The following is a 24,787-nucleotide window of genomic DNA, read 5'->3' as shown; positions in this document are numbered from 1 at the left end:
TACTCGGCGTATATAAATAACTCTAGCGGAATTAAGCGTGTCGAGTCCCACGACTTCGGCGCATCCGACCACCATCCGCGACGACGACGACGATGCCGCCGAACCCGTCGCTCAAGCAGAAACTCAGCAACCTATCCCTCGCACCGTCAGCACCGTCAGCACCTTCATCGTCGGGACCATTTTCCTCGTGGCCTCTGAGGGGCGACAAACGGAAACAGTTATTCACAAAGCTCACTCCACCCTGGGCCAAGCCACTCCGATCACCATTGACACACGAGTACCATGAATGGGAAGGGATCCAGGGGGTTATGGCAAAGCTCATCTTCCAAGCTGGCGTGGATTTCGAGTTCGTGTTTCCTTAGTTTACTCCGTCATGAAAGTGCTAATCGGCGGTCCGTCTTTGGCAGGACTCGGCCAATGTATGTCGATTTTCATCAGCGTCGAGCCGTCTGGCGCGAAGTAACGATTTTGAGAAAGGGTCGTCATCAATGCGTCTGCTCTGCCTGACCCGAACGAGGTCAATTATGACTTGTTACTCTCGTGCGCCTGCCATGTTTTCGTTCCTAAAGCACTAGTCTAATTTTGGCCTAGTCGGATCCTTTCCTATTTGAATCTTTATGGTATGCCAGCTGCCGTTTCTGCACACTCTACTATCATTGAAAAAAATTCGATTAGTCGAATCCGACTATACTGTCGTTTTCTTTGCTGCTGGCGGCGGTCACTCCCCAGGGTGGAACTGGGTGTGGAAGGCATACAGAAGCCTTAGTCGCAAGTACCGTAAGAATCTCAAGCAAATGGTGAGTCTTCGACCAAGTTCTTGAAAGCCCCTATTTCAACGACGTTTGTTTGTAGTACATCGTCCATCCATCTTTTTTTACCAAGAGTACGCGTGCCCGAGTCATGCTCCATATCCGCCCCTGAATTATCCTTAGTGCTGTTTTCTCTCGCTGGTGCTATTATCAGGTACGCGTGATCGTTCCATTATGGACCTGTGGTCCAATTCACACCATTTCCGTCGATAGTCCCAAGTTCTTCCGCAAGATTGTTCACATAGCTACACTTTCCGAGCTGGCGCATGTCGTACCCCTGACTCAGATCGACATTCCTCCAGCAGTCTATCGGTGAGTGTCATTGTAACTGTACTGAGTCCCCATTTTGACGGCCCTTCCCCGCTTCAGGGAAAATGCAAAGTATGAAGACAAAATCACGCTCCCTATCCGTGTTAGGTCAAGTATTTTTGGTGTTCCGTTGGAGGAGTTGATGGGGTACCATGGAGAGAAGGGTGGAATACCGCGAGTAGTAAGGGATTCGATCCAATTCCTGCGGGACTCGGGTATGTCCCATCTTCCGTTCTCTCAGGACCGCTTCCCATGCTGTTGTATAGGGTTGGAGAGCGAAGGATTGTTCCGGCGATCGCCATCGTCTGCTATGCTGCGTGCTGCTCAAGATGCTTATGATCGAGGTAAACCCATCTGATAGTTATGTCAATACTTTCTTTGACGTTTGTTTTTTCCTAATAGGAAACGTTGTATCCCTCAATACCTTTGGAGATCCATTCCTCGCTGCTGTTCTCATCAAGAAATATCTCAGAGATCTTCCTGATCCTATCTTCCCTGAAAAGCTCTACCCTACGATCCTCCGATGTCCATCACCGACCAATGGCCCTTCTGATATGGCTGCTATCACTTATATCCGAGACGTGCTCTTCCCTGAGCTGGTTCCTTGCGCCTATATATTGTTGAGCAACGTCCTTCGTAAGTCACTTCCATTCATATGGGTAATATTGGATCATCTGACAATCTGGCATAGATCTCATGCACGAGGTATCCTTACGTGCCTCGGTAAACAAGATGGACGCTCACAATCTCACAATCGTGCTCTCCCCTAATCTTGTCAAGGGTTCGAACCCCATACGCGACAGCGTGATGTGTCTCCTTGACGGACCTTCCGCCGTCCTTGTCTCCAACATGGCACAGGGCTCCGGTGGTGACGGAGGGACAAATGAAGGCGCCACAACACTCGGAATGATTATAAGAGTCTGCATTCAACGATACTTCGAGGTTTTCGATGAAGTTACTGATCGGAATGAACCTGTACCGGTAAATCGTGTCAGAGTATTGAATGGTGAAGCGGAACCACAATCGAATCAAATAAGTTCGAGTCCGATATCGGGGCGAAGACCTGTTTTGCCGACACATTTGTCACCTAGAGAAGGGGAGGAAGAGGATGTGGATGAAGATATTGACGATACCATGTTAGTGATGCCTATAGAGCCTGGTTTCGGTCCTGGGAAGCATAAAAGTAATACTTCGGTTCAATGGGCCAGAGGTGTTCAAGCGTCAACATCATCATCACCTAATTCATGGAAAAGCAAGAACCAACGCGGACAAAGCTCTTCGAATGATTATCGCACATCTTCACCTACATCAGTTTCGGCACATACCAATGTTTCTGGAGCTGGAAGTGCTTCACCGCCTTATGCTACGATGAATAAAGTCAAGTCGAATATTAGTATTGAAGGTGGTGCTGGGACTTGGAGTTCTCGTGGGGGAAAGAGAGGATCTATTTCGATAGGGAGGAGTTCGACTGGGAAAAGTGTAGGTGCTGGTGTGGAAGCTTTGGGGGTTACGGCTTCGGGGTTCTTTGCTCCACCCGATACGTCGTCGCCAACTTCGGGTAGAAGATCGTCCACCTCAACTAGCCCGGGCACTGCATAACGAGTTGTTTTTCTTTATGTTCCGACTTGGTTGGATGCTTTAGTGTTAAGTTGAAGGATTTTACTGTTTATATTTATTACCTTTTTCATTTTTTCGCTGCTTTCGCAGTTCCTTTTCTTTTTTTTCTTTTCTACTCGCTTGTATGAGTTTTTTTGTTATTTGGGGAAGCTGGGCTTTCTTCCGAGACAGGATGTCGCTTTTGGAAGTTATGATTTTTCTTTTGTTGAGATATATGATAAATATGTACTTTTTCATCTTATTGGATGCGGAGTGTACTTATACGAGTGGTGAACGTTAAGTTTCACTGCGGCGAAAGAGAGTGTTTGTAGGGTCATTGGGTCCCATTTATAAATTATATGGCGAATCATATATATCGAAGTAAAAATAATTTCTGGTTTGCTGCCGAATTGACACCAAATTCGAATGAGGGAGCTCCCCGTGATAAAAATTTGATGCCATCAAACCTCGGATCACATTCACCTTCGGACAATTAATGATAAGTGACGCTCCAGGCCTTTCTTTGTACTTCCCAAGGTATGTGGAGATTGCAGACCGTCTCGAGCGTGCTGATTACTATGTCTTTAGTATGAATGCGCGGTCCCACCTTCACCCATGTATGTGCCTGAAATTGTACTGCGTTACAAGGGACCGTTCTCGTCAACCGTATATTGAGCTGATACACGTGGCATGGTGATCGAGGTACTGCATAGGGCCTCACTGAATGTTATTAATGCAATGGGATCGAAGGTCGTTGTTAGTCCTCAAATTTTAGAGCGGTAGATTGGGTTGTTATCTTGGTCTACATCCGACAGAGTCTCTGCGGGGACACTCAGCAGGGACGCAGCACTGTGTAGTTGTTGAGAAGCGCTTGGAAGGTACGGCAATGACTGCGGAGAATACAGCATAGTTGGTGAGAAATGGTTAAATAACCGATTATATTGTTCTGATGGATCATTCGAGGACGAAGCTTTGTACGGTTGATTACAAGATTTCGCACCGGCCTGCAGCTCCCGGTGTGTCAGGTCATGGAGACCACGAGTTGATCAGAGTTTGAGGTGCTGGCATGGGGCTGTTCGTCGGGAGTTTAAGGGAGGACTCGAGGAGGTGAAAGACAAGAAACGTAAGCCAAGCAAGAAGAATTTAATAGTTTTCGTGAATCGTTTCAAACGCTGACCATGATTTGACTACCTGATTTTCGAGACTCAGAGTAGTTGGATTATCCGGTATATTCGAGAATCCTGCGGCCATTCAATCGGGTTTCTCATGACTTTAGCTAATTCTGATTGTTTGACGAGATTGATGAGAAGTTAGCAAGCCTTATATAAATAAGTGCAAATATAAATATAGATTCGGGCCGAACCGGCGGGCTGCCCCTGTTGTCTTTTCGTCCCAGTTCATGCTGGAATGTACTGGCGACCACCCACGACGACCGTTCATATTTTTATTGGAAACATCTGCTTTCTTCTGTCGCTTCACGCTCGCCTTCAAGTTGATCTATCATACGGTTGAATGTTCGAGATTGTCACAAGTGATATCTTGGAGCCGTGGAAAAGTGCAGCCTGCAATTATCGAAGAATATTCATTCGATTTTGAAGCGCGAGGATTATCGAGGGACCCAGCTACAAGTTCTTCGAGCATCTTCTCGCTGCTCCGGATGGCGATCGTTTCTCGGCCCCTCAGATGCGTCTCTGAAACTCGTTAACACCTTTGCCTTTCTATTAGCACGTGGCGACCTCACGGTCGTTTACTATCTACCTTCGTTTGTGACCACCGGCTTCAGGCAGTAACGGCTCCCTGCTAGTACACGAGGTTGCACCGTGCACTTACAAATATCATCATAAGGCTTCTTTGGCTACTTCTCCTTACGCCACGTCTCTCAGGTGGCAAAGATGTTCTGGTGTATTCCCCTTCCGTTTTCTTTCAGCAAACGGAATGAACGGGCCAAGTCTATTTCGCCTTCAGCGCGTATGAAGCCGATATCGGCACCCGTCGGCCTGGATGACCATAATCGGAGAATGCAGTTTCCTATACATCATTCAGATACTACAGCGAACGGTGAGTTATTTATGTTCCGTTTTTTCTAACATGGTTGCTGACAGTTTAGTTTTTCGAATTTGACCTGTCATTGGGTAGATACAGGACCTTTCTACCTTGTTGCTAACAAACATGGCCCAGGCAAATCCATTATCCGTCGCACGCCAATTCCTCCACCTCTACCCCCACCGCATGACGAGGATTATGATAACGTAACACAGGCGCCTACCACTTTGGCCCAGAGGGCGGACACAGATGGGCCTGTACGAACGCGAGGCTCTCAAATGACCAGTCGATCTAGTATGCCTGCGGAAGATAACTCAGATGGCATTACTTATACAGTACCAGGTGGTGGTGACAGTAAAGTAGATGTAGCTTGGAATCCCCATTCGAATCGGACGCGCGATAGGTTTCCCCCTCGTGCACCTATGACACCTCCTCCCAAACAGGAGCGCTACTTCCCCACCAAAGCCAACACAAATACGGCAAGCCCTGTGTCAGGTTCGAGGACAGTGCACGAGCCCGCGGAGAACTATGGGGATTATAACATCTACATGCAGGGGATGCAGAGAATGATGACACAGGAAGCGGCTGAAGAAAGGAAGCCGTCTGACATGGAACCAATGGAACGCAGAGAGCTCGGGAGAATGAGAAGCAGAGAGGTAGTCAAGACCCCGATTCTACGTACCACCAATCCGGGTCGTACTAGCCCATATCGGTTTGACAGTGCTCTTCATCATAGTGCTGTTGCTGGCAATCGACATCGAAGAAGAGGTGCACGACCTGGACAAGAGTACGAGATTGTCAACAGAAAAGTTGTAGAGGACACGCCGGAGCGAACTGTTACAATTGATGAATGGCGGAAAAAAGTCGCCATGGAGACAAATCCGAACGATATTGAGACTATGAGCATACGCTACATGGGCCTAGAAGACTACGCTGTGGCAGAACAGACAACGACCGAAGTTGATAGCAACCTTCAAAGCACCCGGAGAACGCCGCAGGAAACAGGGAGATCCGATAGTATTAGAAGCATACAGCCTGTTGACGAACCTTCGAAGGATGTTCAACCCGCAATCGACTTTGAGGAGCGGATATCACTTATCGATCCTGAGGTACAGATTTTCTGCTCTTTCCAGAGTCTTATGATTTAACATTCACATAGATGTTATTGCCACCAACACCACCCCGAAAATCATCTAGTAATATTCACCATGCCCGCTCGATATCTTCACACTCGCGTAACCAATCAACACCGCCGCTTATTGCTACCCCAGACGCATTACCAGTGCCCAAGACGCATTCTCGTTCTTCGCGTGGTGCCACGCGAAGAATGATACCAGCTTTCCAGGAACGCCCGCCACTCCCTGAACCACCTCGGTCGCCCAGTCCCCCTCATGCATCCCCTGCACCTGCTTTCACATATAATATTCAACCCTCGAGTCCAGTCAACGTCACTCCGGGCAGCTTTGTCCTTAATCACAGTTTGCAATCCCCCGTTCAAGAGTCTACGCCTATCAGATCAAACATGTCACCCATTCCATTCCACCCTAGACAGTCACAGGGGAGCACTATAAGCAGTATTCAATCTAGATCATATCTTCAGTTCGAAGAGCTTCTAGGCTCATGCAAGCCATCTTTACTGCGTATAGCTCCTATTCTGGCACAGTTGGGGATCACCAAGGTGGAACATCTAAAAGCCGTCTCTCGCCTGTCGGAAGAAATGCGGGATAGAGAGGTCAGGGAAGACGCGTTGAGGATGGGTATAACAGTGGTTGAGTGGGCAGTTCTATTGGATCAGGTTCGCATGCTCTGAGTTGTGATTACTGTATTAATTTATGGTTCCGGTGTTGTACTGACCCTGTAAAGTGTGACGCATCGTCTTATTAGCAGGCCTCGACCACTTCATATTTCGGTCTAGACGTGTTTTGTGGCGAGAGTAAACTGAGATGATAATCATTTCATATTATACACATTCTGACAGGCTCTTTAGTAGGTTAAGTATTCCTTTCCGTCAAGACAGGTCTCAAAATCGCGCTGAACTGGTTGATGACGCAGCAGCTAAGGCTCCTGCTTTCGGCCACATACTTCGTGGCATAGAGTCAGGAGTCTCGACGAGTTCGGGGCTGGCAGTGGGAGTCATCGCGACAATCGATTCTTCGCCTCGCCAGATATACACACGACTGCCGTCGACTCCCGCCGTTGCGAAAGTTGCAGTGTTATCGGTCGCTCTCCTCCAACTCAAACAAGAAATTCTCTCTTGTTCATCAAGTTCAGGTTCGAAACGTTGGTAGTGGGTGCCAGAATCTCTGCGCCAGATATCGAGCGCTCCAGCTAGGTTAATAAAGAATTATAAAATGAGCTGGGATACCAATGACATCGCGGAACACCCACATGACGTTCCGCTCAAGATGAACTGATCATTATTTCCAATGATGCGTGTGGGACCTACATAGTCTGTCGGAGTAGCAGGTTGAGCAATTGGTCGCTTCTTGAGTAGAGTTGTGATTGAAGCGCCTTTGAGACCAGCGTCCAAAGTCCATAGTTGGAATTCTTTCTGTGGTGATGCTCAGCCGACATATCCCGGGCTGAAGATAAAACACGACAAACATGATCCTTGTGCGTTACTAGCATATCAAGCTCGCCTGCAATAGGTCGTACCCGGAAAATGTCTTCAAGAACTGGAATTCGACTAAAAACAATCAGATTGAATACCGCTCAAGTTTTCGTTCCACACACTATATCTCTGTTTCCTTTTCCATATCATAAACTAAACATTAAACGTTAAAGTTTAGCTCATCAAAACATGATGACAATAGCAACAATGAACTCACTGATGATTCGCTTTTCTGACCAACTACTGGCAGGTTCAATCTCATCAGGAGATTTAGCTACCCGGGCAATCGCGATTAAATATTTGTTGTTCCTCTCCAGTGCAATGGACCGCAAGTGCATGCGATCGAAACGGTAAAATGTCACCTGAGTCGAATTAGACTATGGTAAATCCTTGAATATCAAAATTAATACCAGTTTTGTGGAGTTCTAGGGACAAGTCAACCAAGAGTTGTGTAAGTGAGCGTAAGACGTACCATTCTAAAAACACAGCTATGCTCTGCCACTAGAACAGCTAGAATGGATGTGTGTGAAAAAAAAGCAAACTATTACGACTATGAAAGGATATTACTGTTTTCATCACACCATGCGACGTCCTGGATATCATGATAGCACTCGACAGGTTGAAGCCTTTTCGCGTCCTGTAACCAGTGATTGAGTAACATACGGGGGTTCAGGACACATATACTCACCAGGTCCCAGATGTCGTATCGATGATTAAACTTGACGATTAATTTATTGCCGAAAGGTGACCTACAGTGAGATCGTTAACATGAGCCGAAAGTGATGAACCTGGGTTGTATACCATATGAGACGCTCAGAGATTACCCTTCCTTCGTGCCAGACATCTGCCGAAGCTTGCAAAGTCTGCAAAAAAATTAGTGACCCGATAACTTAACAACGTCTGAACATACCTGAGCGTCAACAACAGTTGTCCATGATTGATTTGCGCTTTCCCTGACACTGAAATGGGGCTAGTTGAGATACAACATACTACCACTGAAGGTTTTTAAATATGGTGGATAACTCACCACGTCACCGCAAGCCAATTGCCATCTTCCGAGTAAGCAACATCCTTAATAGTTCCATAACGAGTGTAGTCAAGAGGCTCTCCTGAGGGTTTCAGAGGAAGATTCAACTGAGTCGTCTGTGTTGAACGAGAAACAGCCACAGAGAGTGACTTCTGTGGATTATTCGAACGCCATCGTCTGTTTCTCTGGCCAGATTGAATAAAAGCTGTTTCTGCACTCTTGAATACACCGATATCCCTAACACGGTCACGAAATGATGTCCTCGGCTTCTCAGGATACTTCTCTTTCGGAGTGTCATCTTTCATAGGGATGGGTTTTTCTTCAAGACTCTCCACGTCACTTTGATCGTCGCCGCGGTATGGTAGGACGCCAAGGGAAGATAAGGCATTCGAAAAAGTACCTTTGATACCGTCTGGAGAGAATTGGAACTTGCTTACATCCGTATGGTCGGACTCTCGGCTAGACTTAATGACATGGGCCGGTCGTTGAACAAACGCCGAACTTGAAGCAGACACTTGTTCGTAGATCATCCAGATTGAAATGGCTGTCAGGCCAGCAAAAGTTATAGCGGTGGCCGCTACAGTCACGTAGGGCGTATAAGTAGGCTGTGAAAATGCGAATCAGTGAGGAGTAAGGGAGCGATGCAAGAAGTCGACTACTTGTCCCACTGAAAAAGCAAACACCACCAAGCCAGCGGAGAATGCCACAATGGCTATTCCAAGGAAGAGCAATTGTGATCCATCGATCCACATTGTCACCCAAAACGGGAGTTGTGTGCCCCTCGACCCCCTGCAAGTAACACCAGGAGATGAAGGGGAGAATTCATCATTGAGACAAGTGGCAACTTACGCTTTTGTCTGATTCCAGGCCATTGCCAGAAGACTATTCAATGCCGCACCGACGCTGAACGCGAGCGATCCAAACCAAAGCATAGTGGAAACCCTGATTGATGGGCTCTGCTCAGCAAAACCGAGCGACATCGACAGAGTCCCACCCGTCACCCCGGAGAAAAAGGTAGCAACGCCAAGAATGTTGGTTAAGGTTGCAGACGATCGTTCCTGTTCATGGCTAATAGCAGAAACACCTGGACCCAGGTCGTGTAACAGTATTTTCATACAGAGGTCGTCGCTGACTTACCAACGTCAGCAAATTCTGCTAGAACAGCTGCCAACGCCTCAAACTCATTTTGAAGCTCATCGGTGAATTGGTGAACGTAACGTTGGATTGGAGGCGTGTTCAGACGATCTGATAAGATAGCAACCTCAGCAACCTTACGCACAGATCTAAGGATTATTGACTTACCAGAGTAAACTCTGACGCAGGAGGCACGATACTAAAAAAATGTTTTATAGATACCGTGTCGTGTCGGCAGTTTGTTACATACCATCAGATCATTTTCTAAGGTCAACAGTAACGACTTCAACATGAATCCTTCATCCTGGGTGCCACGGTTAGCCATGAATAATGTTGAGTTTTCATGCAATTTACCGTGAATTCCCTGAACTCCGCGATCCTCGCATGTAGCTGACCGAAATTTTGAGCCAACTGTTCTAGTGCGAGTGGTAAGGCAATGAAATCTGGTGGCGGGTTTTGAAAATATTTAGAAGAGATGTAAAAATGCTCGGAATCGTCGTCGTAAGTGAGAGCGGAATTACAATCCTTGCGAGCGATATCGTAGAGAGTGGGGAGTAAGGCTGTTGCATTACGGAAGAAGACTTCACGCGTTTTTCGAATCTTTTCTCTCGTCTTCTTGACTGCCAGTAGTAATCCAGCAACTCGTCCAAGCAATAAGCACTTGTTCAAGAATGCTCCAAGCTGGAATATAAAGTGGGCATGGCGAAAATCTCCAATGGACAGTTGCCTACCTGCTTGTCCAGTTCTTTGGCTTTCCTAGAGACGGACACTTGAGCTTAGGTGTCTATGCATATTGTCATACTCACGTTGAGAAGCGGAGAAAGGACGCCTGAATTTCCTCGTCAGGGATATAGGAATGCGGATAAGGGTGACTAATCGACCCTGGAGATCCCAAGGTAGCATTGCGGAAATTAGCTATTGAGAATACAGTTCGTGAGTACGTTCTCATGGACGAGAAGCCGACGATAGACGCACAGGAAGGAATCTCTACATCCATTACTGTTCAATCACTTGCAGGCTTCAAAGGTTGCGGATCGTTTGCCTTGCAAATATGCAGGATGGTGGGGGGAAAGACAGAGAAGTTGTCTGGTCATGCAGCCATTAAATCGCGCTCCAAAAACGGAATAGGAAAAGACCGATACGAGCAGACGCGTAACGCGCTTAAAAGAACTTCGAGTCAAATCTTTTGAAATTTCAGGACAATGACATGTTCTGTGTGATACTGTGAGTTATCTGAACATTGTAGTAGTGTTTGTAGTACTGCATGTCGAGTCATTGACCAAGGATATGTAGTAGCTGCGATGAAGAATATGCCTTGCGAGTGAAAACTGCTGACGTTGGGATCTCGTCAAACATTCCATATGTCGTGAATGACGTGGGAAGATCAAATCAAGAATAGGAGGATGGATTAAAACATACAAAAATATACTTCACGAGGGAAATCGGCTGACGTTGGAAACATTCCCTATGTCGTGATTGGCGTGAGTGACATGGGAAGATCAGTCTAAGAATAGACATCCATTCAAGTGGATTGAAAGCTATAGAAAGTAGTTTGACCGACTAATTCGTCAGGGACAATTGTGAGCAGGAGTCTGGTCCAAGTCTGGTCAAAATATGTCCCCAGCGGCAATGACCTTGGTTGTCGATGATAACCATGTTCGAATTTTCGGCGAATGGTAGGGATAGGCGTGTGGGCCATTGGCCATCGAAGTAGTGGAGACATGATCATGAATACAAAAGCTTCTTGATGGTGGTGGGGTCGTGATGACTCATTGTGCATGATCAAGGAAGGAGCCGACGATGTTAAATGTCGGGTAATTGATGTGAGGGTAATGCTGAAGAAATGCTATAGCATGAAATAGTATACTGTAAACCAGGTAAATAGACTCAGTAAAGAGCAGAAGAAGAATTCAGATGAAAGAACAGTACTGAACTAAGGAACTGAACCCAAGCAGGAGGCTGTTAAGGCTTGTTCGTAACTTTCCCATTAACGTTGAACGTTGATGATTAGTAGTCAATAATCTCAATAATCTCTCGGACCCTCACGTTAAATAGTCGACTCGAAGTCGTGTAGAAATCATGCACATGTCATTCGAAACCCGGCAAGCCACGCCCTTGATCAATCCTATGATGTGCATGATCACTAATCAAGGCCTCGACAAACTGCGGCGCCAACAGGCGGATCAAAAGCTCCGACCAAATAAACCCTCCGAAAAGTCCCTTCGCACGGCCGAAATGCGGCAAAGTCCCTTCCGTCTCTTCTAGCACGTCCACGTCTCAGGGATTCCTTATCTATTGAACCTGGCTCCTTCCGCAAATGGTGTCATCAAAGATCATCCCATATGGTCTCTTCTAGGGTCCCTTATCCCTTGTCTGATAGATAAGACTAGGCTCTTTGAACCATCGCTCGTATGGCGCATTGGAGAAGCCGAATCAGTCGCCCGCGTATTCGCCTTACTGTCCTGGGTCGCTCACTGCTACTACTCCTTTGCGAGTACGAAACATTTTCCACTACATTTCCAAATGCAATCTAATATACCCCAGAATTTTGGCTAATGCCGCGTGTTGGATAGTCGCCGTCATTCTATTTCACCGTTCAACAACTCGCAGCAACTTGGGTTTATCACTCTTAGCATGGGTACGTTGTACTACGAAAACAAATAGTTTCTAACGTTAGCTCATGGCTTCCGATAGACTCTTGGACTGAGGCATGGTGAGTGCACCGGCACGGAAGATGTTGGCCGCTAGACTGAATTTCATTAGCTCTTGATGCAGATCACATCAGGTAAACTTCTTGTTTAAGATAGTGTCAGATATTAGCTCACAGGTACTTCGCCTTGTAGTGCTATAGATAATGCTACGAGATCCCTTATCAGCTCAGGACAACTCCCCATTTCCTGTGGTCTTTTCTTCTCACTGGGGCATAGCACCATTGTAATCGTCGTCGTGCGTATTGCAAGGTTTTGCTTATGCCATCGATTTAAACATTGATCAAACTTCAATCAGACAGTAGCAATCGCAATATCAACTGATGTATATGATCGGATGAGTGGGGTAGGGGACGTCGGAGGAATTGTTGGTAAGATTCAATCAGCGTATATCATACCACATTTACCAATGACGCTATGAATGTCAGGTGCGGCCGTTAGCGGAGCCTTTTTATTTATCGTTGGTTTGGCGAATTCCTTCATTTTGTGGAGGATCTTGCGTCAACGCCGAAGGGTATTCAACTCTACTGACTCTACCGAAAAGCCCTGTGATTTTTCTGACTAGTTGGATAGGAAAGACAAAGACAGGAACGCATCAAACGCGGAGAATCTGTTGAACCGCCTCAGCCACCAGAGAAAAACTCAATGTTAATGATGCGAATTTTGGGACCAATTGTAACATTTGTAAATAGGCCATGGAAAGTGAGGAACGCAAGAATGTCTTATCTGCGTTTTCTAGAATTAACTTTTTACTAGATGTATCCTGTCGGTGTGCTCTTCGGATTTGGTAAGCCACTCAGCTTTCTTCTTCTACAACCATTCTTATCTTTGACGAACAAATCACAAGGTTTTGATACCGCCTCTTCCATAGCCCTTCTCGCTATCTCCGCCATAGCCAAACAAGACTCGAATGGTCACAGGATTTCTCCTTCGCATGTGATCATCCTTCCAGTAGGCATTTCTATATCTATTAGTTTCCAACAATGATTTACAGGCTCTGGCATAGCTTTTGTTCACAGCTGGAATGACACTCATCGATTCCCTTGATTCAATCCTCATGCTCTATTCCTACGCCGGTCTGATTGAGAATCCATCTCGCTGGAAGATCTTCGAGCCTAGGCAATCACAAGTCGAAGTCCCCGAAAAAGAGGGAGACATCACTCAAGAGAAGGATGTAAAGGATGCAAAGGGAACCGACTTAGAAGAAAACCGAAGTCAACCAACGGAAGCTGCTCTTCAAGACCAAGTAACAATAGACACAACTGCAAAGATGAATGTGATGTCTGGTTTGAGCATCGTACTCACCTTGATGAGTATCGTTGTCGCATTCGCGTACGTTCCCTATCTTCAAGTGGTCTTAGTGAAAAATAAAACATGTCATTTCAGAATTTCACTCATCACGATCATGGGTCTTATCGGTGAACATTGCTCTCAGTGCGCAGCAGCAGCCAATGCCGAAGATGGTGGTGGACTTGCTGGATCTTGGTGGAGAGGCTGGGCAAATGTATGTATTCACAATTTCTCATCATTCCATTTAATGAATCACCGAACATCGCAAAGGCGGGAGAACACTCTGGTTATATTGGTATAGGTATTGTTGGCGCGGTGGTGTCTATCGTTACAATATGGTACTTAACTCGATGGACAATCCATCGGTTTCAACGACGGATAAGAGAAAAAGCAGCTACGTCCATACAATATTGAAACCGGTTGACCAAATAAACATTTTGTATGTAAAGAAACACTATGTGCACCGATATCATATAACCCGCTTTGAAAAGAGTCTGTTCCCAAAATCACCGAAGTATGTATATCGCAAGCAGAGCCGTAATGACAGTCAATATTGAAGTCCTTGGTAAAGCATGGAAAGCATTATTCGGGTTATTCGTCGGAATTGCCATTTGGGTGGCTGATAAACTGAGCGTGGCGCCTGCAGTAAGGTGCGAGATCATGGAGCTAATTGACCCGCTCTCAGCAGAAACAGTGATTTGAGGTGCTTGAGCTGCACTAGCAGTGGGTGCGATATGCAATGTTTCTGGAAATAACAAAAATGAGAGCGCAATTACAAGCGAAGGTTCATAAGTACATACCTTCGAAGTTTCCGCCGTTGTTAACCGCATCCTGGACTGCTTGTTGGTACAAATCATTGGCGTTGGGAGGTACACGGGAAAGAATTCCGATACGTGGAGGGTCAACTGAAGGATGGGTGAGATTACCGTAGTGAAATACGACGAGGTTCCTGATTTCAGAGTTTAAGATTTTGAGATGCAAATTTGGTCATCGTGACACGTACGATCGGAAAAACGGATCCCCAAAACTCCACCGATATAGGGAGCCGAAACGGGGAGGGTCAGTCGTTACGACGTTGTCCGCTATGCAGGTCGTCGCATTGTTGTCCATGTATTGGCCAATAAAGTCGCGCGGGTCAATAGGAAACATCTACAGAAGAGTCAAAGTCACGTTAGTTCACGCACGCCCACTGAGTAATGCGTTGCAATACCTTTCCCCCGATTTGAAATGCAAGAGTGTGATTTGAGGTGCAAGGAAACAGAACCTGAGTATTTGGGTCTGAAGGTTGATAGGAAGGCGAGACTGTGCGTCGGATATTAGTCACTATGTCCTCAGGACCTCTGATAACAGAGTTTCCCTGGAAATGGGAATAAATCAACTGGGAGGGGTGTTACATCGAATATGACACGAACTGTATCGATGAGAGCCGATATCTTGGACGTGTCAACATCATCCGATGCGGGTATTGTTGACGGAGCGAGACGTTGACCATCGAAGTAGACGTCATCAATATCGATTTCCCAGCGGCTAAACGATTAGGATCAGAAACCAAAGTTGTTAAACAGCCTCGACAAACATACAGAGGATAGATTTCGTTAGGGGCGAATACTGGTGCGTGTAATCCGCCATCGGAAGGACGGTAAAGCCGTACAGGTACCCATGTCAGTGAAGAAGGATCAACACCATCTGGCACTTTCCCAACGGCGAGTTCTCCGACGCCGCTGATGTCGATGGTAGCCCTGTTCAGAGTGATCTGGCGGAACATCAGTCTATAGTGACCACGAGGCTATTTGATCGATACGAACAGAGAATATTGGCTCTGGAAGGGCACCGGTTATGACGATTCGTGGAAGTAGGGGCCCGTGAGTATAGGTTGATAGGAGATAATTGTCAGTTGTTTTGATAGGTCCATCCTGGTTTACAATTACTCAAACACTGACATAGGACGTGCAACGTTGAAGATATACCTCGGCGGTCACCATAAACTCCTGAACTTTACTGGCAGATAGGTGATGGAATCAACAATCGACGAATAGATGGAGACGGCAGATATCACCCACCTGGCTACAGGGAATCCCAAGCCAAATATACCTGCTGTGTCGTACTTCAACACAACGTTGGTAGTGTCATTGATGATTCCGAAAGCCTGATCCGTCATAGCAATGCCGGCGACTGTGGCGGTATCGAATCCAACGTTGCCTTTAGCATATGTACCTGTCTTGGAGTCTCCGTAGAACATCTCTACTCCGACTCCTGTGGAATTGGCACTTGAGGACATGGGTGAATAACCGCGGACATTAGAACCTGCACATGTTCCCGTAGTGCAAGCATCAGAAACAACCCATAAATCGCTGGAGCCAGTGTCTGGGAGACCATATGAATAAAACGGAGTGAAGAGATGCGGGCAGAACGCTAACCAAGGTTAACAGCTACAACAGAATCTCCGAGCTCAATAGGTACAGAATATAAGCTAGATTTAAATTAACTTAATTGTCCTCTCAAAGAAAGGCTGCTACTACTCACAGGTCGGTATGATCACCCAAACCTGTCTGTCCTGTTACGCTTCCCCGTTTTCCAAATTTCGAACGCTCGACAATCCTTCTGTGAATTGGAAGGTCATAGCCGCGAGGCTTCGTGTTTTGCGTGGTTGTATCATCAGAATTGGTGGGAAAAGCGGAAACAGAACTTGATAGGGAGCTGGCGACCAAAAGAGTGACTTGAGCCCAAGACGTGAGCATCTACAGTGAGGGCGTCCGGCGCGGAGGTAAGGGTGGGGGGAAGTTAGTAAGAAAAGAGAGGTGCTGGGTAAAAGACAGAAAGCTGGGAAGCTGAACTTATTGAAGACTGATCGGACATCAGCTGTCCCATATTTGCCGAGACTGCCAAGTTGATGCCTCAGGGTCGTAAAAACATAGATGTATGGATGTTCACACATTTTACAACTCATTATCCAAGTTTGCCTTAGATGAAAGTACCTGATAGGGCCTCGAATTCTCTCTACGACCATAAACTTGAAATATGTACATTAAAATCAAGATCATTAACGAATGTTCAGCCTGATACCATCAATCAATGTGACAAGCCCAGCCGATGAGGCAGTTCTTGGCCAGGCTCAATTCCATTATCAACGTTGTTCAGCCGTGGTATTGTATACACGCATCAAACGTAACAAGAGAAACGGGGAGACTCTTGACGCCATCCAACTAGACGAGGCAGGATGTTAGGTGCGCCGCACACCCATAATTTAATAGCACTTACCACAATGCCAGCAATCAAGAAGATGATCAGGATCGCTGTGTCAAGGAACATCAGTGTGTGATTTCCACCTAGAAGGAGACAAAAGGCGTACTATTTCTCCTTGATTTGTAAGAGTCTCGAGTAGTTGTCACCCCAGAAACTAACTATAGAAAGCAATCGTTTCAGTGAGAACAATGTAACACAATGAAAGATTCATTTGTTTGATCGTACCTTCATGATTCGGCTCATGCACATCAGCCTCGTTCTAAAAACACCCGTGTCAGCTTTGCGTAACAAAGGTATGTCTCAAAATCTGACCTGATACGCCGCGTCTGGTGTAATCTTCCTCAAATTATCAATCGACTGACTTGCAGCGTCGTAATGCGACTTCTTCTCAGTCAAAGTAGCATTCCAATTCCAGTTGGAACGTAGTGTGATATGATACAAACTTGACCTCCAAGCTTCAGTAACACTAGTTGAGCCAGGGACGAATGGGAAGGCTGTAGGGGCGGCTATTAGGATGATAAGTCCTGGTGTAGCTGCGTCTGCTGCTAAAAGCGCCGAAACAAAATCTTCTTTCGTTTCGGCAGTTTGGAAAAGGTCTTTGGGAATAAGCCGGGAAGCAAGGGCTAAATTGGCACCGACAACCTACAACATCATTTAGCCCGCGATTCAGGGTGTCCATATCGAGGGAGAGATCTCACCGCAACAAATTGGCTTGTAAAAGTTTGGAAAAATTCGTTCCAAGAGGAGAATTCAGTGAAAATCAAAGTTGTGGTATCTGGGTTTGTTGCCTGCAGTTGTTTCCCAAAGTCGAGTAGTGGAGCGAGGGAAGCTTGAGCTTCCGTTTGCGATAGCTTTGGGTTCAAGAGAATCATAACATTTGACCTGGAAAAGCCTCCCCACCCCTCCTCGGCCCATTTTAAGGCATTGTCAGACATGATGGACCACATCTCACGAGCTAACGTCGTATCAGGAGCGAAAGATAAGATCAAGGTCGGCAGAGTGACCCGAGGCGATGCAAGGATTGTGTGATCTAGCACTACACCGTACGTTCCACCACCGCCTGGGAAAACTGAGAGACCAATCTTCCGTTAAGGCTACTAGGGTGCTCACCTCCTCGAAGGGCCCAAAATAGATCTTCGTTCTGACACTCGTTCGCTATCTTCAATTCACCATCTGGGGTCACAACTTTGATCTCCAGCTAAAACAGAATGAGTTTTATATTTTCTTCTAAAACGAAATCACACTCACGACACGATCAACACCAAGACCCAAGCTTGGCGAGAGAGCGCCATGGCCACCGCCCTGTAGCCACCCACCTGTCACGCCGACAGTCTGGTCGCTTCCTGGTGCGATGTATTAATAACACGTTAAATTAAAGCTCATCCCCACCTACCACCTACAACCGTTATATTATTTGAATCAGCAAATGCATATGCCTCGCCCCATTGTACACCAGCCTATAACAAAGTTAGAATCGCCTGATCACACAAAGGTTGACCTATGAATAGGCGTACCCCAGCTGTAAATCCTTGCTGTGGCTTTGTGCTGCAGCCAGTGGGAACAAAGTCCGGAGTATATTTCATCTGGAGTGCAGTGAGATAATTTCATTGAAACATAGAATGTACTGGACATACGTCCTTGAGATTGTAAGTCTAGAACGGGTCAAGTCAGTTTCAGATCCGTGATATATTAACGTTATTCGCTTACCCAAAGTCCTAGCGAACCCGGAGCACTACTTCTTCCCTTATAATCATGCTGTTTCGTCTTTTTCAGACCCACTGTCGACCATTGGTCAAACGCCACTCACGCCCGTATTCTTGACCACAAGTGGAATATCATGTTCCTTCACAAATGCAAATGCCGCCTTGACATCATTCGCCTCCTGAACATTAATCTAATATTCTGATCAATACAAGCGTATAGCCGAGAACATGAGGACGTACGAAATAATCTGGAACGCTCCCACGTTTACACTCCTGAGGCGGTAACGTAGGCAGTGGATCATGTGGATTCAGGGAATCCAAGAGGCATTGTTCTCCCGTTGCCTGACAGGTACTCCATTGAGTCTCTATGTACGCGCCAGGATTGTCTGTTCTCGTCTCTGCCAAAGATGCAACGAATTCATACCCATCAAAACATTGTCGCACTTGAATACAAACAAGAACTCACTTTCATCCAAATAACCATCTTGTATAGCCTTACACTCCGGTGAATCGAACTGACCAGAAAAGCATGGTTCAGCGAAAGGATTGCCTTGAAATAAACGGCCAGCAACGGTCTGGTTTAGATTTTCCCAGTCTTCGGACGTCACAGTGGATCCCTTCGACTTTTGAGCTTCGACTTGGCCATTGCATTGGGCTAGTAAGCCCAGAATGAGGATTCTTGCAGTAAGCGAGAGCATGTCGGAAGTTGGGCGAGAAGTCCACGTTCGGCACCTATAGATATACTTTTGGAATACACAAGCGCTGGCGCTGGTGTTTCAATGGGGAAACAAAAATAGGCATGGTTCGACCGTCATTCAGGAACTACTATGTCGTTCCATCAAGAACTTTTATGTCGGCAGATACAAAGTAGCGGGCGCTTTGACCTCCGCAGGTAGGTGGACCTGACTCCTAGAGACGTCGAATCCGGCTTCCCCTAAAACCCGAATCCATTCAATTGTAGGAGTCTTCATATTCTCGTTTCCACAGAAGATGATGCCCAGAAGATGCTAAAGGAGAAAGTTAAATTTGCCCTTGATTGCGACAGTTGGACAAACATCATGCATTTCGGGACAAATGATCCGACTTTGATGCATTTCTACCGGTCGTACCGGCCCCAAAACCTTGTTATCCGGACATCAACACGTTAGAACCCGTTAGAACGAAGGGGCACAGGTTAATATGCGGCGCAGGAGGCCATTTTCGTGGAGGCCGGATCCGATTTAAGAGGACGGATAGTAACAATGGGACCCTGATTACAAAGCCGGATCCGGTAAAATACCAAACAACAAGTTTGGATAAATCTTTCGAAATTTGAAAAGGGGTCAATAATCCTGGGGTCAATCAGGAATTTCAAAATCGCCAAATTTCGACTTGGCGACATTGACAGGGATAACCTGGGTGGGAAGCGGGCTGCTATTATCACGCTCTTGCCCACCTCAGCTCTGTCCTTGAAGTTGCCGAAAGGCGAAAAGCACTGCGTTGGCTTATGGGAGATGAAACGCTGTTAAGGCTGTTATTGACGCGAGCATGTCGGCTGGAGATGAATTATTATAGTCCACGTACACAACGTAGGCACTGATCGAAACCGAGCATGGGTGATGCACGTAAATAACAGCGAACATTCGATAGCTCAAAAGATCGCAAGAAGAAAGCGCGAGGAAACGATAAATGGTAGTAGCTTCTGGACAGATCACCCTTCATATCAACGATACTGTGCACGCGATATTGCTATTAGCTGAGCTGATATCCTTCTAATTGTACTTTTGCGGCAAATTAGTTGAGCGCTGCTTTCATGTCTTCGTATAAACCGTGCTGATCTCCCAAGCCGTAGGTCAATGTCATCTTCTGGAACACTCCTGGACCCTCGTCTGAATCGATTTCGAGCTAAAATTTGTGTTTAGAGATATGAACACGAGCTTTTTCGATATGAGCGCAAACGCACCAAGGATATGATATCGTCAAGAATATGGGCCTGTCCAACGCTCATTCCCATCAGTCCTTGATAATTGGCGTTCACAATATGGACATGGAAATGATCTTTTGTTGATTTTTAGCATCGCTCCTCAAAATCAGAAGACAAAATACTTACAATAGCTTGGCTGATAATGAACGTACATGCGCAATGAGCCTTTTCCGAGGCCCCATTTGCGATGTACAACTTGCTCCGCGTCATGGCGAATACTCTGTAGAAGCCCTAGATGTTTTTTCGTTAAATCACGGAGACTTCGAATAGATCGGTCCTGGACAATGGCGACAAGGTAAAGCGAGGATACTGTTTTACGGTCCCACTTCATGTCGGGAAGAATCAAATAATCCGGTGTAGATACCAGTACTTTGTTCTTCTCGGACAAACCGCTAAGAATGTTTTCAACCCTTGATGGATGAAAGTTAGTAACGTCGAAACATGCGGTTCGTAGATAGAGCTTACCATTTAGTCCTGGAAGCAGGGAAACCGTCAATAAAAGGTTTTACTATCTTGTCATAGAGCTCAGGTGTTTCGCGGACCATCAACTGCTCCTGCCTCATATACTTAACCAGGGCTGAGCTGAGCCCGTCCCGAGATGATAAAAACCGTTCACCTTTCGGACATGTACCTCGGTCGCAGGACAGATGATGTTGATTTTCACATCCCGTTCCCTACAAGGACCCAGCCAACCAAACATCCAGGTGTACTAGTGAGGAGTGGCAAAGATAGTCATCATCTGTGTGATCATATTCTGATCGAGCACGCGTACAATGTCGGTGCTTTGTTCCAGCTCTACCTTGTCGATTCCGCTTAATGACTGAAAGATGCTTGGTACCTGAACAGGATCGATAGCCGTTTTTTCAATCCTGACGATCGCCTGTACGTCCTCGTCCTCTTCTGGCTCGGGTAGATAGCCGAGAAAGATGACTGTATGTGTCAATGTATCTTCGTTCAGAATCCTCTCAAACTTGAACCGATGGAGACTTTTCAGGTCCTTGGGCGCTGCTGGATGAGACATGACGGGAGACGGTAAAGGGCCAGTGGCACTCCGGTCCTTTCATTTCCTCCGCTGAACATAAAATATTACATAAGCGATTCCCAGCTTCCTCACTGTCCACGACGTCGAGCACAATGGCTGATCAGGGGAGCACAGAACAACTCCTGGAACTGCTTATTCAACTTAAAGTATGTATACTTATCCACCATGAAGAAGCTTTTACGATGACTAGACAAGAAAACGACACCGAAAGCGGCACGCGACATTCTGAATTCACAGCCGGCAATAGCGTATGCCTTGATCAATCTTATGGTCTCTATGGGTGCCATTAACATTGAGGTTTTTCAGGTGTGTTCATTGCTCACCGCAATACACTATTCTTAAAAAATATTCAGAAAACACTATCCCAATTCCATGAGTCCAATCCGCGCGGACAGGCTACCCTACAAGCCTCTGCAACATCGACGCCACCCATAACAGCACTTCCTCCGCATCTGCAGACGCAATACGGTACAAGTACACCACCTCCAGCTGTAGGCACCCCACCGGCGGGTGTATATGGTGGTTATCCAAGTCAACAAGCCTATCAGCCGCCGCCTACGCAAAGTTATCCTCCCGCCGCGTCTTCATCGGCGAATTACCCTGCATATGGCGGTCAACCACAGTCACAACCTGCATATCCCAGTTATCCTCCTCCCCAAACGTACAGTACACCAACACCGCAAACCGCACCACCCGCAGCTTCGACTGGTGGAAGGCCAGCGAGCGCCCCAATTATCAAACCCGAAACGTTAGCTGCATTCCCTGACGATCAAAAAGTAATGCACGCATTTCATGAATCGTTATCCTATGGAATTTTAACGCTTGTTTTCCAGGCCCTGATAATGCATGTCATTTCTATGACACAGGAACAGCTGAATATGCTTCCTCTTGAACAAAGAAATACGTATATCCAAATTGTGAGTTTCATTCTGGCGTCGCCATGAGACACGTTTCGAAGCTGAATGCCTTGGCAGCGTGCTACCCTAGGCATCTCATAGATCGGATGTACATATATATGTACTATTAATTAACCTCATTCACATTTTACGCGAATCCTTGGGACTTTACCAGTATATCAATACGGTTTCTTCGGAGAGCCAGGACAAGCAATCATGCCAACGCAGCAACTGTATAATGTAAAGGTAATTTCGTTTGCATTTCTGTGGATACTCTTCTGGCTATGGAGAGCGGCAGGAACGATGGCGTGTACAGCAACTGTGGTGTGATAACTCCTTTTTCCTGGTGTTAATCTCCTGACAACTGTTTCTAGATTGAAAAACAAATTATCAACTCGTCCAGAGGAGCAACTGAAGCCACTGAACGTAACCAATTGTGTTCCCGTGACTATCCCATGATGTCATTATGAACCCCACCGGTCGACTATTTATTTGCCTCTACACTCTTTGCTCCTCATCGAAAATGGTTACCACCAGAGGTCAGTCAAAGGGCGAACCAACAAGTGAACCCACTCCCACCCACAAGAGAGGTCGAAGGCTCAAAAGTGAACCTAAAAAGAAAGTGGAAGCAACTCCAGAAAAACCCGAAATCAAAACAGAAGGCGAGGAGAAATCCACGGTTCGCAAAAAGGACGAGAAGGGAAAAGAGAATAAAGAAGCGGTAGAGGAGCCACCAAGTAAAAAGCAAAGGGTAGGGGGACGAGACGTTCCGGATGTTTATAAAGAAGGTGAGCAACTTGCCCTCCCCCTAAATAATGTGCTCATGCAACGGTTTGTGTGTCAACAGGTGTTATTGAGAGAGGCCACATCTACTTCTTCTATCGACCACGCGTACAACTCGAAGAAGCCCACTCTTTAGACGAAGTTCGAAATTTCCATATGCTCCTAATCCCTCGTCCACCGGAATTTATGACGGCCGCTGAGACTGCCCAAGGGAGCACCGGTATCAAAGGAAAAGCAGACCCAGAAAAGGAAGAAGAAGCAGAAATGAAAGTACTTGAGCCTGGTGCAGATGCCGTACCATCTTCAGCGCCTCTGGAACAGGCAAAGCAGAAATATCGGTTGATCACGATTGGAAAGAAACGTCTTCCAGATCCAGAAAAAGTTGGAGCTCGTGGTGGTCATCATAAAGAAGTGTTTTGGGGGACTGTTACTGCTCAAGGAGATAACCTCGACGAGCTACGATCGGTGTTTGGGCCAAAGGAATATAACACCAAAACCAGAGGTGTGTATTTCTTTGACGTCCATCCTCAATGAAATTTTGATCCCCAGCTAGGCGTGCGTCATGAAGCAGCATGCCGTCTCGCAGGTCGTGGGGCGTACGCAATAGTCAATGGCGCTGCTCCCACTCCCTCCAAACGAGTGACTCACCTTGGCTATCATCTCTCTCATCCCCCTCCCGAAGAGATGGGTGAAGTACAAAGTGACCTCGGGATCGCCATAGCTTCCTCATTCGTCGTCCAAGTCAAGAACCCTTTAGTATCAGCAACTGGTCCTCAAGCTCCTAGAGGCAAAGGCGCAGACTATCCCGAACGGCTGATGCACGACGTTTTTGGTACTGCAGAAGGAGGTGACAAAGAGCCCACAAGAGGTCGAGAAGAATATGGCTTGCGTTTTGCTTCTTGCGAAACGATAGAGTTAATGGATTTTACGCATGCTCAGTTACTTATGATAGCTGCTAAACCAGGTGAGGAGGGGTTGGAAGAGAGTTTGGGCGAAGGGAGAGGTAAAGGTTAGTTGTAATCATGATCTCTGGCTGATATTTTGACTCATATATTGTTTATTGTTTCAGCGCTTTCGAAGTTGGAGGAAGAAGAGAGTAAAGAAAGTATTCAACGTGTTTTCCTGGAGTTGGGTGAAGAAGTAAAGAATCGTCCTGCGGAGGCTCTTGAAGGACAGTGGATTTAGTAGAACGAAAGATGAAATTTGAATTGTATGCAATCAAGCCAGCCATAGGCTCAATACTTGTACATATTTTCTCATTCAAATTCACTACCACCCCTCTCGAATCGTACAGGAAGGCGCGCCACAACTATTGATATCCCTTGCCAAGAATATCATCACTATTGAAGGTACTTCGACGCACGAACATCTTACGGTGAACCTTGATTAGCTGGTGTAAACGAGTTGCGTTTTTGAGATGTTCGAAGCATGCCGATGATCTCGACTACACCACCTTCTTGGAGGAAAGCACCCGAACCACATATTTCCATATTCGGTCATTTCTATTCTTATCTTATCTCTATGTTATTTCGATCTCTCTCTCTCCGATTCCTAAACTATACAGTTCCTTTTATTCTACTATACAGTTTTTCGACTGCCATTTTGTATACCTCAGTGGTCAATACTTCTT

At 46.3% G+C, this 24,787-nt stretch overlaps 9 protein-coding genes across 9 annotated transcripts; 4 read left to right on the top strand and 5 right to left on the bottom strand.

Moving 5' to 3' along the window:
* Positions 1 to 64: 64 nt before the first annotated feature.
* AGABI2DRAFT_186748 (hypothetical protein) lies at positions 65 to 2,900 on the top strand. The gene is made up of 11 exons (XM_006462874.1): positions 65 to 352; positions 478 to 540; positions 592 to 620; positions 676 to 797; positions 853 to 883; positions 933 to 963; positions 1,023 to 1,121; positions 1,179 to 1,333; positions 1,385 to 1,462; positions 1,521 to 1,754; positions 1,810 to 2,900. The coding sequence occupies exons 1-11, from the start codon at positions 93 to 95 to the stop codon at positions 2,715 to 2,717; spliced, it is 2,010 nt and encodes a 669-aa protein (XP_006462937.1). The 5' UTR covers positions 65 to 92; the 3' UTR covers positions 2,718 to 2,900.
* Positions 2,901 to 4,582: 1,682 nt separating this feature from the next.
* Positions 4,583 to 6,719, top strand: AGABI2DRAFT_179512 (hypothetical protein). Its single transcript, XM_006462873.1, has 3 exons — positions 4,583 to 4,772; positions 4,851 to 5,866; positions 5,917 to 6,719. Exons 1-3 carry the CDS (start codon positions 4,607 to 4,609, stop codon positions 6,565 to 6,567), a joined length of 1,833 nt encoding a protein of 610 aa, XP_006462936.1. The 5' UTR covers positions 4,583 to 4,606; the 3' UTR covers positions 6,568 to 6,719.
* Positions 6,720 to 6,777: 58 nt separating this feature from the next.
* Positions 6,778 to 10,526, bottom strand: AGABI2DRAFT_119767 (hypothetical protein; the record flags this gene model as incomplete). Its single annotated transcript, XM_006462872.1, has 21 exons — positions 6,778 to 7,085; positions 7,146 to 7,308; positions 7,362 to 7,443; positions 7,491 to 7,521; positions 7,586 to 7,730; positions 7,779 to 7,793; positions 7,841 to 7,878; positions 7,936 to 8,005; positions 8,057 to 8,117; positions 8,170 to 8,231; positions 8,279 to 8,327; positions 8,396 to 9,000; positions 9,055 to 9,184; positions 9,245 to 9,479; positions 9,533 to 9,640; positions 9,698 to 9,728; positions 9,780 to 9,833; positions 9,884 to 10,210; positions 10,261 to 10,285; positions 10,336 to 10,444; positions 10,505 to 10,526. The coding sequence occupies 21 exons, from the start codon at positions 10,524 to 10,526 to the stop codon at positions 6,778 to 6,780; spliced, it is 2,670 nt and encodes an 889-aa protein (XP_006462935.1).
* A 2,730-nt stretch (positions 10,527 to 13,256) lies between these two features.
* Positions 13,257 to 16,329, bottom strand: AGABI2DRAFT_193990 (hypothetical protein). The gene is made up of 13 exons (XM_006462871.1): positions 16,051 to 16,329; positions 15,945 to 15,997; positions 15,588 to 15,891; positions 15,495 to 15,525; positions 15,333 to 15,440; positions 15,108 to 15,280; positions 14,940 to 15,054; positions 14,738 to 14,884; positions 14,531 to 14,676; positions 14,328 to 14,476; positions 13,798 to 14,272; positions 13,624 to 13,741; positions 13,257 to 13,569 (listed from the first exon to the last, which is right to left on the bottom strand). The coding sequence occupies exons 1-11, from the start codon at positions 16,263 to 16,265 to the stop codon at positions 14,034 to 14,036; spliced, it is 1,680 nt and encodes a 559-aa protein (XP_006462934.1). The 5' UTR covers positions 16,266 to 16,329; the 3' UTR covers positions 13,257 to 13,569; positions 13,624 to 13,741; positions 13,798 to 14,033.
* Positions 16,330 to 16,596: 267 nt separating this feature from the next.
* AGABI2DRAFT_207587 (hypothetical protein) lies at positions 16,597 to 19,171 on the bottom strand (the record flags this gene model as incomplete). Its single annotated transcript, XM_006462870.1, has 15 exons — positions 16,597 to 16,730; positions 16,786 to 16,820; positions 16,877 to 16,928; positions 16,996 to 17,029; positions 17,083 to 17,412; positions 17,475 to 17,830; positions 17,881 to 17,968; positions 18,019 to 18,102; positions 18,171 to 18,227; positions 18,285 to 18,353; positions 18,405 to 18,422; positions 18,478 to 18,525; positions 18,578 to 18,664; positions 18,714 to 18,871; positions 18,940 to 19,171. 15 exons carry the CDS (start codon positions 19,169 to 19,171, stop codon positions 16,687 to 16,689), a joined length of 1,692 nt encoding a protein of 563 aa, XP_006462933.1. The 3' UTR covers positions 16,597 to 16,686.
* Positions 19,172 to 19,185: 14 nt separating this feature from the next.
* On the bottom strand, positions 19,186 to 19,608 carry AGABI2DRAFT_186743 (hypothetical protein). Its single transcript, XM_006462869.1, has 2 exons — positions 19,529 to 19,608; positions 19,186 to 19,480 (listed from the first exon to the last, which is right to left on the bottom strand). The coding sequence occupies exons 1-2, from the start codon at positions 19,565 to 19,567 to the stop codon at positions 19,322 to 19,324; spliced, it is 198 nt and encodes a 65-aa protein (XP_006462932.1). The 5' UTR covers positions 19,568 to 19,608; the 3' UTR covers positions 19,186 to 19,321.
* A 382-nt stretch (positions 19,609 to 19,990) lies between these two features.
* AGABI2DRAFT_193987 (hypothetical protein) lies at positions 19,991 to 21,478 on the bottom strand. The gene is made up of 6 exons (XM_006462868.1): positions 21,209 to 21,478; positions 21,053 to 21,145; positions 20,902 to 21,002; positions 20,563 to 20,846; positions 20,416 to 20,510; positions 19,991 to 20,357 (listed from the first exon to the last, which is right to left on the bottom strand). The coding sequence occupies exons 1-6, from the start codon at positions 21,455 to 21,457 to the stop codon at positions 20,247 to 20,249; spliced, it is 933 nt and encodes a 310-aa protein (XP_006462931.1). The 5' UTR covers positions 21,458 to 21,478; the 3' UTR covers positions 19,991 to 20,246.
* A 60-nt stretch (positions 21,479 to 21,538) lies between these two features.
* Positions 21,539 to 22,531, top strand: AGABI2DRAFT_193985 (hypothetical protein). Its single transcript, XM_006462867.1, has 5 exons — positions 21,539 to 21,624; positions 21,674 to 21,784; positions 21,832 to 22,254; positions 22,312 to 22,395; positions 22,453 to 22,531. The coding sequence occupies exons 1-5, from the start codon at positions 21,571 to 21,573 to the stop codon at positions 22,474 to 22,476; spliced, it is 696 nt and encodes a 231-aa protein (XP_006462930.1). The 5' UTR covers positions 21,539 to 21,570; the 3' UTR covers positions 22,477 to 22,531.
* Positions 22,532 to 22,897: 366 nt separating this feature from the next.
* Positions 22,898 to 24,547, top strand: AGABI2DRAFT_119762 (hypothetical protein; the record flags this gene model as incomplete). Its single annotated transcript, XM_006462866.1, has 5 exons — positions 22,898 to 23,162; positions 23,222 to 23,659; positions 23,711 to 24,166; positions 24,227 to 24,332; positions 24,391 to 24,547. 5 exons carry the CDS (start codon positions 22,898 to 22,900, stop codon positions 24,545 to 24,547), a joined length of 1,422 nt encoding a protein of 473 aa, XP_006462929.1.
* Between the last annotated feature and the right edge of the window lie 240 nt (positions 24,548 to 24,787).

This window comes from Agaricus bisporus, assembly GCF_000300575.1.
Source record: "Agaricus bisporus var. bisporus H97 unplaced genomic scaffold AGABI2scaffold_7, whole genome shotgun sequence".
Classification (NCBI taxonomy): Eukaryota; Fungi; Basidiomycota; class Agaricomycetes; order Agaricales; family Agaricaceae; genus Agaricus; species Agaricus bisporus.
The sequence above is the reverse complement of the archived record's forward strand: the minus strand, read 5'-3'. Positions and strand labels throughout refer to the sequence as shown.